Source organism: Mobula birostris, chromosome 31 (genome assembly GCF_030028105.1).
Source record: "Mobula birostris isolate sMobBir1 chromosome 31, sMobBir1.hap1, whole genome shotgun sequence".
In the NCBI taxonomy this organism is placed as follows: domain Eukaryota; kingdom Metazoa; phylum Chordata; class Chondrichthyes; order Myliobatiformes; family Myliobatidae; genus Mobula; species Mobula birostris.
The window spans coordinates 28,956,262-28,969,984 of NC_092400.1; the positions used below are offsets into that span (position 1 = coordinate 28,956,262).

Below are 13,723 nucleotides of genomic sequence, written 5' to 3' on the forward strand. Positions count from 1 at the left end.
GAACTCAGTGTTATTGTACGGTTCTCAGTAATATTAGATGGACTGTTACCTGTTAATTGCCTATTACAAAATGGTTTCTCTGAAGTGTTAAACTAAAATGGTTTCTCGTACTGTTAACTGCTGAGTAAGAGGTTCTCTGTGGCAGCATGTTTGGGTTATAGTTAGTGATAATGGAAATTGTATTCGTTTGCGAGCCAATGGAAGTCATGTTATGCTATCTCGTATGTGTGTGCTGAGCTGAGGATCGCGGGCTTTCTCGGGAGGCGAGTGGAGAGGATGGACGTGCAGGAACGGACCACGGTTCCAGGGCGGCAGATACCGGACCTCAGGAGTTCGAATGGTGGCCAAAGTCTCGGAAGGACATTGTGGATGGAATCGGAGGCGTGAGCTCCAACGTATTAAAATATTATGTGCACAAGACTGATAAATTTACTTACTTGGCGCCTTTTCTTTTAGTTATTTCTACTAACCCATCATTACGAATTGCTATAAAGAATATTTCGTTACTCGCACTTTGTCTATTGTTTGATATTGGTGTCGCTGCTGATATTTGGGGGGGGGGTCTCACACCGTATCTGCACCAAGCGTTTACACTGTTTGGCGGGGGTTGACGGTTATTCACCCCAGACAACGGGAGTCAGGTGGGGTTAAAGACATTACATTGTGGGAGCTCGTCCGGGATCTGGATTCCGTAGGATACGGTGTAAGTCGCCAGTTTAAATTAGAAGAGATGGACTCAGATAAGATTGAACTTTGGTGTGAGATCGAGGAAGTATCGGTTAATCATGCCTGCGTATTAAGTGGGGTGGATATGCATACCTCAGACAATGTGTTAGTTCGATGTTTGAGTACGGTCAGAGCTATCAGTAAGGTTGAAATTGCAAGCAGAAAGATTGGTAAAACGGGGAACTCAGCCTTTGTGCTGGTACAGACTGGTGCTGACGTCAAGGATTGGTGGGACCCCGATCCAGTGTGTTGATACGGATAGAGGGGGTAGATGCAAAAGCCATACTCGACACGGGGTCGCAGGTCACGTTACTCTACCGGTCGTTCTACAATCAGCATCTGGCGCATTTTCAGTGCACTGGAAATTTGGGGTATCAGTGATGGTGATTACCCATACAATGGCTATTTGTCTGTGAAACTGGAGTTCCTGGAAGCTGAGGTGGGGGTGTCTGAGGCTCATGAGGCTCTGGTACTGGTTTGCCCAGACCCCGGTGAGACTGGGGGTGTGTCAATTGTGGTGGGGACCAACACCCCTATTGTGTGGAGACTCCTGGGAGCCTGTAAGGAGAAGGCGGGTGAAGACTTTTTGGAGACCCTGTCAGTGCACCCAGTGTTTCGAGATGCTTTTGAGGAAGCGTGGGGTTGGCCTGGGCTGGCCGTGGCGTGTGAACGAGGCACTGTGTGGTGTGCCCAGTCGAAGCCCAGGGTGGTACGGCCCGGTGAAGTAGTGAGAGTGATGGGGATCCCTAGATTCCCGGGAGTGCCTGAGGGTGAAGCTCTTTTAGTGGACACCCCGAAAGATCTCAAGGGGGAGTCAAGATTCCCTGCTGGGGTGCTGGTGAGACCCGAGTTGCAGAAGCCCTCGGTGGTACAGGCACACAGGCTAGTGGTGATTGTCAGGAACACTACGGCAAGGGAGGTCACCTTTAAGCGAGGGATGCCTCTGGCGCATTTGTTCCCAGTGACGGTGATGCATAGCACCCCCCCCTTGAGGCTAGTCAGGGGAGAGCTGTCGGGAAAAAGGCCAAAGTTGACCACTGAAGCTTTTAATTTTGGGGCATCACCTGTGCCAGAGGGTTGAAAGTGGAGGCTCGTGGAGGAGATGTTGACGATGACAGATGTTTTTTCCCTTGACGAGTTTGATGTGGATTGTTCCAGGAGCACTCACCACACCATACAGGTGACAGAGGATAGTCCGTTTAGAGAACAATAATGGCAACTGGCCCCTGCAGGTGTGGAAGACATGCAGCAGCATTTGTGTAAGTTGAAGGAGGCTGGGATCATCATGGAGTCCCGAAGCCCTTATGCGTCTCCTATCGTAGTGGCCCGGAAGAAGAATGGAAAGGTTTGTATGTATGTGGACTATAGGACACTAAACAAGCGCATGCTCCCTGATCAGTACATGGTCCCCTGGGCTGAAGATGCGCTGGCCTGTCTGAGTGGGGCGAAGTGGTTTAGCGTGTTGGATTTGAGGAGTGGGTATTACCAGATCCCAATGAGTGAGGCCGATAAGGAGAAGGCGGCCTTCATATGCCCTTTGGGATTTTACCAGTATGAAAGGATGCCCCAGGACATATCGGGGGCTCCTGCCACCATCCAGAGGGTTGTGGAGAAGGCAGTGGGGAATATGAACCTGCTCAAAGTGCTAGTATATTTGGATGACCTCATAGTATTTGGATTCACCTTGGAAGAACACGAAGCGAGACTAATGAAGGTGCTCAACTGGCTGAAGCAGGAAGGGTTAAAACGTTCCCTGGACAAGTGCCAGTTCTACCAGACGTCTGTTAGCTATGTTGGACACATCCTCTCGTGGAATGGAGTAGCTACAGACTCGCCTAAGATCGCGGCGGTGACCACCTGGCTGAGGCCCCAGACCATGAGCGCTCTGTGCTTGTTCCTGGGGTTCTGTGGATACTATCGGAGATTCGTGAAGGGCTATGCCAAGGTGAGTCATCCCTTGAACCAGCTTCTGCGTGGCTACCCTCCCCTGGGACAGAGGCAGAAAGGGAGGAAAGGACGGGAGGTTGGAGAATATTAGAACCGTCAGAGCCCTTCGGACAGAGATGGGATGACCAATGTGAAGTGGCTTTCCAGTCACTGAAGGAGATGCTGACTCAGGCGCCGGTACTGGCTTTTGCGGACCCTCGATTGCCCTATGTGCTACACACTGACGCCAGCCATGAGGGGTTAGGGGCCGTTTTATATCAGGATCAGGGCACTGGGCTGAGGCCTATAGCGTTTGTCAGCCAGAATTTGTTACCTTCTGAGAGAAACTATTCCACTCACAAGTTGGAGTTCCTGGCATTGAAATGGGCAGTGGCAGATAAGCTGAGTGACCATCTCTATGGGGTCAAGTTTGAGGTAAGAACAGACAACAACCCACTCACCTACATCCTGACCTTGGCGAAACTGGATGCCACAGGCCATCAGTGGCCTGTATATGATTTCAACCTGAAGTACCGGCCCAGGAGCCGGAATGTCGACGCGGATGCCCTGTCCCGACGGGGGCATGAGGAGCTGGAGAAGGATGAGGAGTGGGAGAGTGTTCCTGCATCTGGGGTGAAGGCAATGTGTCAGTTTGCTATCACCGTGCAGGCTGAGGAGAAGGAGAGGCCAGATCGAACAGTGGACTCACTGGGGGCGTCAGATGACGCTCTGCCCCTAGTTTACTGTGACCTGACTGCTCTGAAGACCACACAGCTGCCAGTGTTAAACCCTGGGGAAGTGGCCGCTGCTCAGCGAGATGACCCGGACATTGGCCCTGTCTGGCACGCCGTGGAAGAGGGGGATGTGACATGGGCGGAGCACGGTTCAGTGTCCCTGTTACTGAGAAAATGGCTTCGGTTGAAGTTGAAGAACCAAATGTTACACCAGGTAAAGTCACCGCCCCATCGACCTCAGTGTTGGCAGCTGATCCTGCTGGAGAAGTATCAGAAGGTTGTGTTGAAGTCCCTCCATGATGACTCTGGACACTTGGGGGTGGAGAAGACCTATGGATTGCTCAAGGATCAGTTTTACTGGCCCCGAATGAGGACGGAGGTTGAAGAGTACTGCAAGTCCTGCATTCGTTGCATACGACGGAAGACGCTGCCCAGGCAGGCTGCCCCTTTGTTCCACTTGCAGAGTGCAGGGCCTTTGGACCTGGTGTGTATAGGTTTCCTGGCCATAGAACCCGATGCCAGCAACACGGCGAATGTCTTGGTCATCACGGACCACTACACCAGGTATGCTCAAGCTTTTCCTACCAAGGATCAGAGGGCAACTACAGTGGCGAAAGTGCTATGGGAGAAGTATTTTGTGCATTATGACCGTCCTCGGCAGATACATAGTGACCAGACACGAGACTTTGAGAGTAAGCTCGCTCATCTATGAGTTACTGGGCATGCAGGGGGTTGAGAAATCGAGGACCATGCCCTATCATCCACAGGGCCGGAAAGGTTTAATCGGACACTACTAGACATGCTGGGAACTCTGGAGATCAGCAAAAAGAATCGTTGGGGTCGATATAATGGGCATCTGATTCACTGTTACAACTGTACACGCAATGAAGCTACTAGTTACTTGCCCTATTATCTTATGTTTGGGCGCAAGGCAAGGTTGCCCATTGACCTTTGTTTCGGGACTGATGCAGGTGGTGTTGCCGAAGCCTTACTTGAAGTATGTATCTGATATGAGGAAGGAGCTGAAAAGAGCTTACGAGTTGGTTGGGGAGGCGGCCGCCTGGCAGAATCGGGGAAATAAGAGGCGGTATGATCAGAAAGTGAAGTTCTCCCAACTCCTGTCGGGAGACCGAGTCCTCATCAGGAATCTGGGATTACCGGGGAAACACAAATTGGTTGCTCGCTGGGCAGCCACGCCCTATGTGGTGGAGAGTCAGATGCCAAACCTGCCGGTTTTCCGGGTGCGGCCCGAGGATGGAAAGGGGCCTGTCAAGATTCTCCATCGGAATCACCTGTTGTCCCTGGGGCAAGACGTACAGGTAGAGCAGGAGCCTGACGAGGCGGCTGCACCCAGTCCCAGGACTCTGCATCCCCGCAGGGTGGAGGACGTACCTACCCGGCCCAGCCCCTGTGAGGGATACTGACTCGGAGGATGATGACTGGGACGGTTGGTACCTTCTGCCGTTCACTGATGCTCCCGTGATGGAGGAAGAGACTCCTGGTCTTTCCCCCATTGGGTTAGACGGGGTAAGAGGGGCTAATGAGGGGCAGTCCATGGTACCGCAGGGCACTGAAGGAGAGGATATAGGGCCTGAGCCAGAGATAGAGGGCTCCAAGGTGCAGAGGGGCTTGGGTGACCGCTCGTAGGAGAGTTTGCCCCTGTAGTGTCTGAGGTGGAAAAGTTAGAAGCGGGGGTACGTAGGTCTCAAAGAAGTTGGAACCCCCCCGGAGAGGTTGGCCTATGTAGCACCCGGAGAACAGGGTGTGATCTCTACTGTTTTGTCACTGCTTTCTGCACGTGGATTGGGCAGGAAGGGAACGTCATGACGGCATGACTTAATTCAGTGGGGGTAGAATGTAGGGTTCTCAGTAATATTAGCTGGACTGTTACCTGTTAATTGCCTATTACAAGATGGCTTCTCTGAAGTGTTAAGCTAAAACGGTTTCTCATATTGTTAACTGCTGGGTAAGGAGTTCTCTGTGCAGCATGTTTGGGTTATAATTAGTGATAATGAAATTGTATTCATTTGTTAGCCAATGGAAGTCATGTTATGCTATCTTGTATGCGTGTTGGGAGCTGAGGATCGCGGGCTTTTTTGGGAGGCAAGCAGAGGACGGATAAGCAGGAACAGACCGCGGTTCCAGGGCGGCAGATATGGACCTCGGCAGTTCGGATGGTGGCCAAAGTCTTGGAAGGACGTTGTGGATGGAATCGGAGGCCTGAGCTCCAACGTATTAAAATATTATGTGCACAAGACTGATAAATTTACTTACTTGGCGCCTTTTCTTTTAGTTATTTCTACTAACCCATCATTACGAATTGCTATAAAGTATATTTCGTCACTCGCACTTTGTCTATTGTTTGATATTGGTGTCGCTGCTGATATTTGGGGGGGGGTGGTCTCACACCAAGCATTTACACTGTTTGGCGGGGGTCGACGGCTATTCACCCTAGACAACGGGAGTCAGGTGGGGTTAAAGAGGTTACATTATTAACAACATTACTAAACACTCTAACATCCATACCTTGAGCATTCTTTCCAAGACCTTTTCCAGGCACATAACCCATCTTCTGCAGCAGTTTCTGTCCAATCCCTCTAGTGTGTTTTTCCCAGGTGCCAATTTCCTGATTTGTTCGATGTCCTCCAGTGAATCCTTTTGAATGAGATTTGAAAAAACCACCCTAAGATAGAAAATGATTATTCAATATATGAAGGCAAAACACGGCTGATAGACATTTTCAAAAACCTTTTTGTAAGTCATAACACAAAGACATGTCTACAAATTAAAACCTCTGGTAGTAATGCGAATATCATGTTGGATTCAGAACTGGTGAGAAAGAAGTAAACAAAAGGAATCTTCAATGGAATCACTGACCTTTCACTGCTATTATTAATTATCTGAATGAGAGTGCTTAGGTCATGATCTGTAAATTCACAGAAGATACTGACATCTGTGCAAGTGCTCAAACAAGCTCGACTCCAACAGGTGGATCTTACATAGTGAACTTAGCACGAGCAAATGTTGCTTAAATTGGAGATGTGGATTGCAAGTGGGCAGTGGGAAGGCTCAACACTTATACATCGTTCAAGGAAAAACGGTAGCGAAAGAGGTCATGGCAAGAGACAATCCAGAACAGACCTTTTGTACCAGAAAGAACACATATTGACCTTCAGCCACCCTTTACGCTCAGCCTATATTCATCCTTTTTTATTTCTCCCACTTTTCCATCAACTTTCCATAGACTCACCACCACACTAGGGACAACTTAAAGTGACCAGTTCACATCCCAGATGGCACATCTTTTTGGAAGGAAACTAAAGCACCTGAAGTATCCTTTAACCGGATGAATATGGACTCATCTTCCAGATAAAGGGTCTCAACTGGAAACGTCAACTTCCCATTTCCTTCCATAAATGCTGTGTGACCAACTGAGTTCTTCCAGCTACTTATTTTTTTTACTCAAAATCTACTTAATTGGGTGTAGGAAATGCTCTGGCGCATCCTGAGGCCATGAAAGGTGCTACATAAGTACAAGTTCTTTACAGAGTGGTAGTTCCTTAGTGTGGATCGCAGATCTTAACACGGACATCTTGACATCAGGCTCACAGCCAGATACTTACAGTTTTCAGTTTCTTTGGTGCAAACTCTTTTGGAAATTCTTCTCGCTTAACTTTCTCTTCATCAGATTCATCAGAGTCCTTCTCTTCATTTTCTTCAGCTGCTGTTCGACGGAGTCCAGCACTGATGAAGCTCACTGGAGCAGTGTAATCTTTGGATCTACAACAAGAACACAAATGTCAAATCAAAGCTATTAAAAGCTAACTGCAGTTATCAAACTCAACAGATATTAGGTTTCAGGAGATGTAAGCACAAGGGAAAAAAAAAGAATATCAAACACACAGAGTTTCAAACAAAGGTTCTATGCAAGTTCTGCCTGTCTCCCAATAAAGAAATATCAAGATGTAATTGTATTCAATTTGTAGAACTGTTGAACAAATCTGCCCAGTAAAATTATTTGTTCTCTATCTAATAGGGTTTATTGAATTAGATGGTTCCAAAAAGGGTTTATTGAATTAGATGGTTTCCCAAATAGTATGCACGATTAAAACTGCAGGTGACAAACACTGGCACAATTACAAATCCCAATAAAAACTGATGTCAATATGTTTTGGTACAAATGTGTCCTTGCAAGATTCTCCTATGGCAAGTTTTGATCTTTGTCTAAGGAAAAAGTGAGTCAAAATTTTAATTAATAAATATTAACCAGTAGCTATCAATTCGAAGTTCGAAGTAAAATAGAACATAGAAATCTACAGCATATATCAAGCCCCTCGGACCACAACGTTGTGCCAACCCCAGTAACCTACTCTCGAAACTGCATAGAATTTCTCTACTGCATAGCCCTCTATCTTTCTAACCCACAAGTCTTATAAAAGACCATACTGTATCAGCCTCTACCACTGTCGCTGACAGTGCATTCCAAACACCCACTACTTTCTGTGTGAAAACTTTTCCTCTGATATCCCCCTTGTACCTACTTCCAACCACCTTAAAACTATGCTCCCTTGTGTTAGCCATTTCAGCCCTGGGAAAAAGCCTCTGGCTATCCACACAATCAATGCCTCTCATCTGATAATGTATTATCAGAATACATACACGTCAGTGTATTCAACCCTGAGATTCTTTTTCTGCGGGCATACTTAGCAAATCTATAGAACAGTAACTGTAAACAGAATCTATAAACTGTAAACAAGGGCCGGCTGGTGACGCAATGACATCGGCGCTGGACCCGGGAGCGGAGGTTCCCGGGTTCGAAACCAGTTGGGTCCGCTCTTAAGTACGCTTTCCATCCGTGCCGGGTTGAGTGTTGAGATCGCAACTCGACCTCGCAAAATAAAGGGAAAAATAGTGCGAAAATGTCTGTGTGAGGAGTGGTGCGCCACACAGTCTCTCTCTCGCTCCGCGCCTTGTAAAAGCCATGAAAAAGACATCATCACGGACGCACGCAGACGCAGATGCGCACACACACAGACTTGCACGCAGGCATGCGCCAAAAAAAAGGAACTGTAAACAAGCTGTGCAAATGCAGATAATAAATAAATAGCAATAAATAACAAGCATGAAATAATAAGATGAAAGAGTCCTTAAATGAGAGTAGTTAACCCCTTTTGTTCAAGAGCCTGATGGTTGTGGGGTAATAACTGTTCTTGAACCTGATGGTGCGAGTACTGAGGCTCTTGTACCTTCTACCCAAAGGCAGCAGCGAGAAAAGAACGTGGCCTGGGTGGTGAAGATCTTTGATGATGGATGCTGCTTTTCTACAGCAACATTTCATATAGATGTGCTCAATGACTGGGAGGGCTTTACCCATGATGTGCTGAGCTGAATCCACTACCCTTTGTAGGATTTTCCACTCAAAGGCATTGGTATTCCCATACCAGTACATAATGCAGCCAACCAGCACACTTTCCACCATACATCTATAGAAGTTTGCCAAGGTTCTTGATGGAATGCCAAATCTCCACAGATTTGTGAAGAAGTAGATAGAGGCACTGCCGTGTTTTCTTTGCAATTATATTTATATGATGGACAACACATTTTTTTCGTAAGTGTTGCATCCTCAGAATTTTTTTTTGGTGTATGATAGACTGCTTGAAGCTTAGTACAGATATAATTCCAGACCACGTGTATCACATAGGAATTTGGAGAAACAAAAAATTATCTTTTATTGAATGTAATGTGTTTAATTGCATGACGGTGCTGACACTTTGCAATAGTTCAACTGAGGTAAAACTATTTTGTTGATGAGTTTCACTTATACTCAGTGTCTGAGAATTCTCGCTTAAGTGTCCAAGTGAAACCTTTCATCATGCTCATCACTTTCAGTGCCAAGATTTGCAGGGAAGAAGTCTAAATGGGAATGCAGCAAATGAATCTTTAGTGGCATGTGGCACTTCATGGTTTTGTATGCTTGAAGCATGTTGACAATCACGTAGTTTGGTGCTCTGTAGGTGCCAAGAAAATTTTCAACAACAGCCTTGGATGTCTTCCATGCGATTTTTTTCCTGGTCCCACTAGAACAGGGGTCCCCAACCTTTTTTTGCACCGGGACCGGTTTAATATTGACAATATTCTTGCAGACCGGCCAACCGGGGTGGGGGGGGAGGGGGGGGAAGAGGTGGGTGTTCAAGTAGGGTTAAACTCACTTCAACATGTCTTTTACAGTTAGGGTTGCCAACTTTCTCACTCCCAAATAAGGGACAAAAGTAGCAGTCAAATTCCAGGACACTTTACCCCAGGAAAAACTACCATGACCATGAAGCCTTGCGCGGGCACCTGTGTGCGCATGCGTGTACGTGCCGATTTTTTTCCCCACAAATCCGTTTTGCCTTCATCTTCCCGACTATACTGTACATACATTTTGTACTTTATATAGGCTGTATATTTATCATATCATTCCTGCTTTTACTATATGCTAGTGTTATTTATTTTCAGTTTTATGTGTTATTTGGTATGATTTGTTAGGTTATTTTTTGGGTCTGGGAACGCTCAAAAATTTTTCCCATATAAATTAATGGTAATTGCTTCTTCGCTTCACGCCATTTCAGCGCAAAAGGTTTCATAGGAACGCTCAACCTTAGCGGGAGAAATACAGGACAAACCAATTTAGCCCAATATACGGGATGTCCTGGCAAATACGGGACAGTAGGCAACCCTATGTTCAAGTTCAACAGTGCGTGACAGGGAATGAGGAAAGGTGCAGCTGACTCATATTGTTTCCTCACAGCTCGGTAGCACATGCCCTGCACTAGAAGTTCTTTGAATTGCCTGTCATTGATGACCTGTTTGATTTGCGGACCAACAAAAATGCCTTCCTTAATCTTGGCATCAGTTATTGTGACTTGAAGTACGAATTGAAATAATATAGGGGATTTTTAAAAAAAATGATAGGGAAATTTCATGGTGGTTTTCATGACCAGCAGTTCAAAATCAAAAAATACCATCCATAAGTATTCAGGAAGCAAAACCTTTGTTGTCCACAGTTATCAGCCAGTTACAATATGGCACAGATATCTGAAACAAATCACCTGCATAATCTTTTAAATAAACAGCATAGAAAATAACTAGCAGTATCCAAGTGGTTAGAAACTCACCAAACAAGTATAAAACTAAAAAATACATCTTCTGGAGTATACAACTAAGTTTCTTGATAAAGCAGGGAGTTCAGAACTCTCCAAATATCTCATTTAATCAGGCAGTGAGCAGCTGAGATATAAATTCAGTAAGATCAAAGCTTTGATTTCCAAAGTGTTAAATTTAATACAGTTTAATCTTAGGATGACAGATGCAAGAATCCTGCCAAAATACAGTCCCAAGGATTAGTCTTGGCTTTGTGGAGTAGCGCATTAGTCATAATATGAGAAGCAAACTGAATCTATATTCCTGAGTTTAGAAAAACAGGGTAAATACAGAGTTGAAGCTTCCTCTGGCTGCGTCGTTTCAAAGGGGACATACATGACTTTCTTCATACAGAGAGAAGAAACTTTGCAATCCCCTCCCCAAAAATCAAAGAATACGAGCTAGTGCAGGAATGTAAAACCAAGGGAAAAGATTAGCCATGATATGACCCGAAATATGAATAAGGAGACTAATGCTTTAACCCTGCTCCAAGTCCCTGCTTCTTGTCCCCACTGGATTCATAAGACAACTTCCAGAAACATCCGGTATCTAGAGGAGCAAGAAGTAGAAGAAAAGCAAGCCAGATGCTGACAAGCAAGATCACAAAACAAAACATTACCGTTTCCCTCCAAAGCTTGGCCTTTCATCATCAGAGTCATTCTCAGCCCACATGCCGTAGATTGCATCCTCCTTTGTCTGTCGGTGGCGAACACGATCCGGATTGAATTCATTTTCCAAGTCCCAGTCTGAAATTTCAAACCGCTCCACCTCCACATCATCATCATCAATACCGTCTTTCCCATACAGATGTGACATCGACATCTTGCTCTGCATAATCACAAAACGTATAACTGAGCACAGTAAACCAGTATGTCTTAAAATACATTCATCCACACAATACAATTGTGCCTATTCTACCCAAATTTCCCCTTTTTAACTACACAATTTGAACACTAATTTGATCCAAAAGTATTCATGTATAAACACTCTGATAAATAAAGGCAGGGAGTGATGCTCAGAGAAAGTGAGTGAGGAAGTGGTAAAGCACAGTAGCGTAGTGGTTAGCACAACACCTTACAGCATCAGTGACCAGGTTCCATTCCTGCCGCAGTCCGTAAGGAGTTTGTATGTTCTACCCGTGACCATGTGGGCACCTCCGGGTGCTCCGGTGTTCCCCCACAGTCCAAAGACCTACTGGTTGATAGGTTAATTGGTCGTTGTAAATTGTCCCGTGATTAGGCTCGGGCTAAATCGGGATTGCTAGGTGGCACAGCTCGAGGATCCAGAGGCACCTACTCTGCGCTGTATCTCAATAAATAAGAGGAGGAAAGACGTTGTGGTGAGATGCCAATTTAGGGCAGGGAATAGAGAGACAGGAAAGGAAGATAGGACTAAGAGAGGATAAGAGAGGATGGGAAAGATGGCAGAGACAGAAAGAAAGAAGGACTACAGTGAAAAAAGAAATGGGGTGGATGGGTGTGGTGCCAGTGGAGGAGAGGAGAAGAGGTGAAACGCTGGGGATGAGGAGGAGTAGGGGAGGAAGATGATGATAGGGGCCAAAAGATAACGTTGGCTGGGGGAAGATGACGCTGCTGAGGTGGAGGAATGGGTTCAGATGCTGCTGTGGGTGAAAGATAATACTGATGGGGAGGAGAGGGAGTGAGTGAAGTGGAGGGGAGGAGAGGGAGTGAGTGAAGTGGAGGGGAAGAACTAGATGAGCGATGCTGGAGGTAGATAATGTTGGGGAAGCGGAGATGGGAGAATTATGTTTGTGACTGAGGAGATGATGCTGCTGGAGAGGGAGTGGGAGTGACTGAAGTCGGGAGGAACAGGGGCTGAGTGAAGTTGGGGGGGTGGGGTGGCAGAGGGGCTGAGTGCTACTGGGGTGACAGGGAGAGAGGGGCTAAGCGACGCTGGGGGGAGAGGGTGTAAGTTATGCTTGTGAGTAGGGAGATGATGCTGGGGAAGAGAGAGTAACTGATGCTGGGTGGGGAGAGGGCCGAGCAATGCTAGGGGAAGAGAGGAGCAGAGCAATGTTGAAGAGAGATAGGGCTGAGTAATAATGGGGGAGGGAAGGGCTGAGTGATAATAAGAGGAGGGAAGGGCTGAGTGATAATGGGGGGGAGGAAAGGGCTGATTGATAACGGGGGGGGAGGGAGGGAAGGGCTGAGTGATGCCAGGGGCTGGGAAAGAGAGGGGGTGAACGATGCTGGGGACGGGGGGGGGGTGGTGAGCGATGCTGGGGACGGGGGGGGGGTGGTGAGCGATGCTGGGGACGGGGGGGGTGGTGAGCGATGCTGGGGACGGGGGGGTGAGCGATGCTGGGGACGGGGGGGGGTGAGCGATGCGGGGGCCGGGGGGGTGAGCGATGCTGGGGACGGGGGGGGGGTAATGAGCGATGCTGGGGACGGGGGGGGGTGGTGAGCGATGCTGGGGACGGGGGGGTGAGCGATGCTGGGGACGGGGGGGGTAATGAGCGATGCTGGGGACGGGGGGGGTAATGAGCGATGCTGGGGGGTTTGACCGATGCTGGGGACGGGGGGGGGGTGGTGAGCGATGCTGGGGACGGGGGGGTGAGCGATGCTGGGGACGGGGGGGGGTGAGCGATGCGGGGGCCGGGGGGGTGAGCGATGCTGGGGACGGGGGGGGTGAGCGATGCTGGGGACGGGGGGGGTGAGCGATGCTGGGGACGGGGGGGGTAATGAGCGATGCTGGGGACGGGGGGGTAATGAGCGATGCTGGGGACGGGGGGGTGAGCGATGCTGGGGACGGGGGGGGTGAGCGATGCTGGGAACGGGGGGGTGCGCGATGCTGGGGACGGGGGGGTAATGAGCGATGCTGGGGGGGTTTGACCGATGCTGGGGACGAGGGGGTGAGCAATGCGGGGGACGGTGGGGGGGGTGTTCGATCGTGAGCGGACGGAGAGGGATCGCGGATGCAGGACATTCCGCGATACATCAACAAATCGATATTAGCGAAAGCAGGGTGAGATTACCGGCCACTCACCGATCCTGGTGACAACTCCTTTACCGACCAGTCACCCAAGTTTCAATCGATTCCACTCCACCTGCTTCCTAAGGCACACCCGCCATCTTGTGAGGGCTCGGTCCCGTACGCGATTCCCTCCGGCGGATGAAAGACGAACACACCAAAGG

At 48.2% G+C, this 13,723-nt stretch overlaps 1 protein-coding gene across 1 annotated transcript in view; it reads right to left on the bottom strand.

The window, feature by feature from the left end:
* The window catches only part of tfip11 (tuftelin interacting protein 11), a 40,902-nt gene extending 27,198 nt beyond the window's left edge, over window positions 1–13,704 (bottom strand). The window contains exons 1-4 of the mRNA XM_072247845.1: window positions 13,575–13,704; window positions 11,188–11,396; window positions 7,010–7,166; window positions 5,913–6,069 (exon numbers count right to left, since the gene is read on the bottom strand). Of these exons, the coding sequence (XP_072103946.1) occupies window positions 5,913–6,069; window positions 7,010–7,166; window positions 11,188–11,390 (517 nt within the window). The 5' untranslated portion in view covers window positions 11,391–11,396; window positions 13,575–13,704. The remainder of the gene's footprint in view (window positions 1–5,912; window positions 6,070–7,009; window positions 7,167–11,187; window positions 11,397–13,574) is intronic.
* Between the last annotated feature and the right edge of the window lie 19 nt (window positions 13,705–13,723).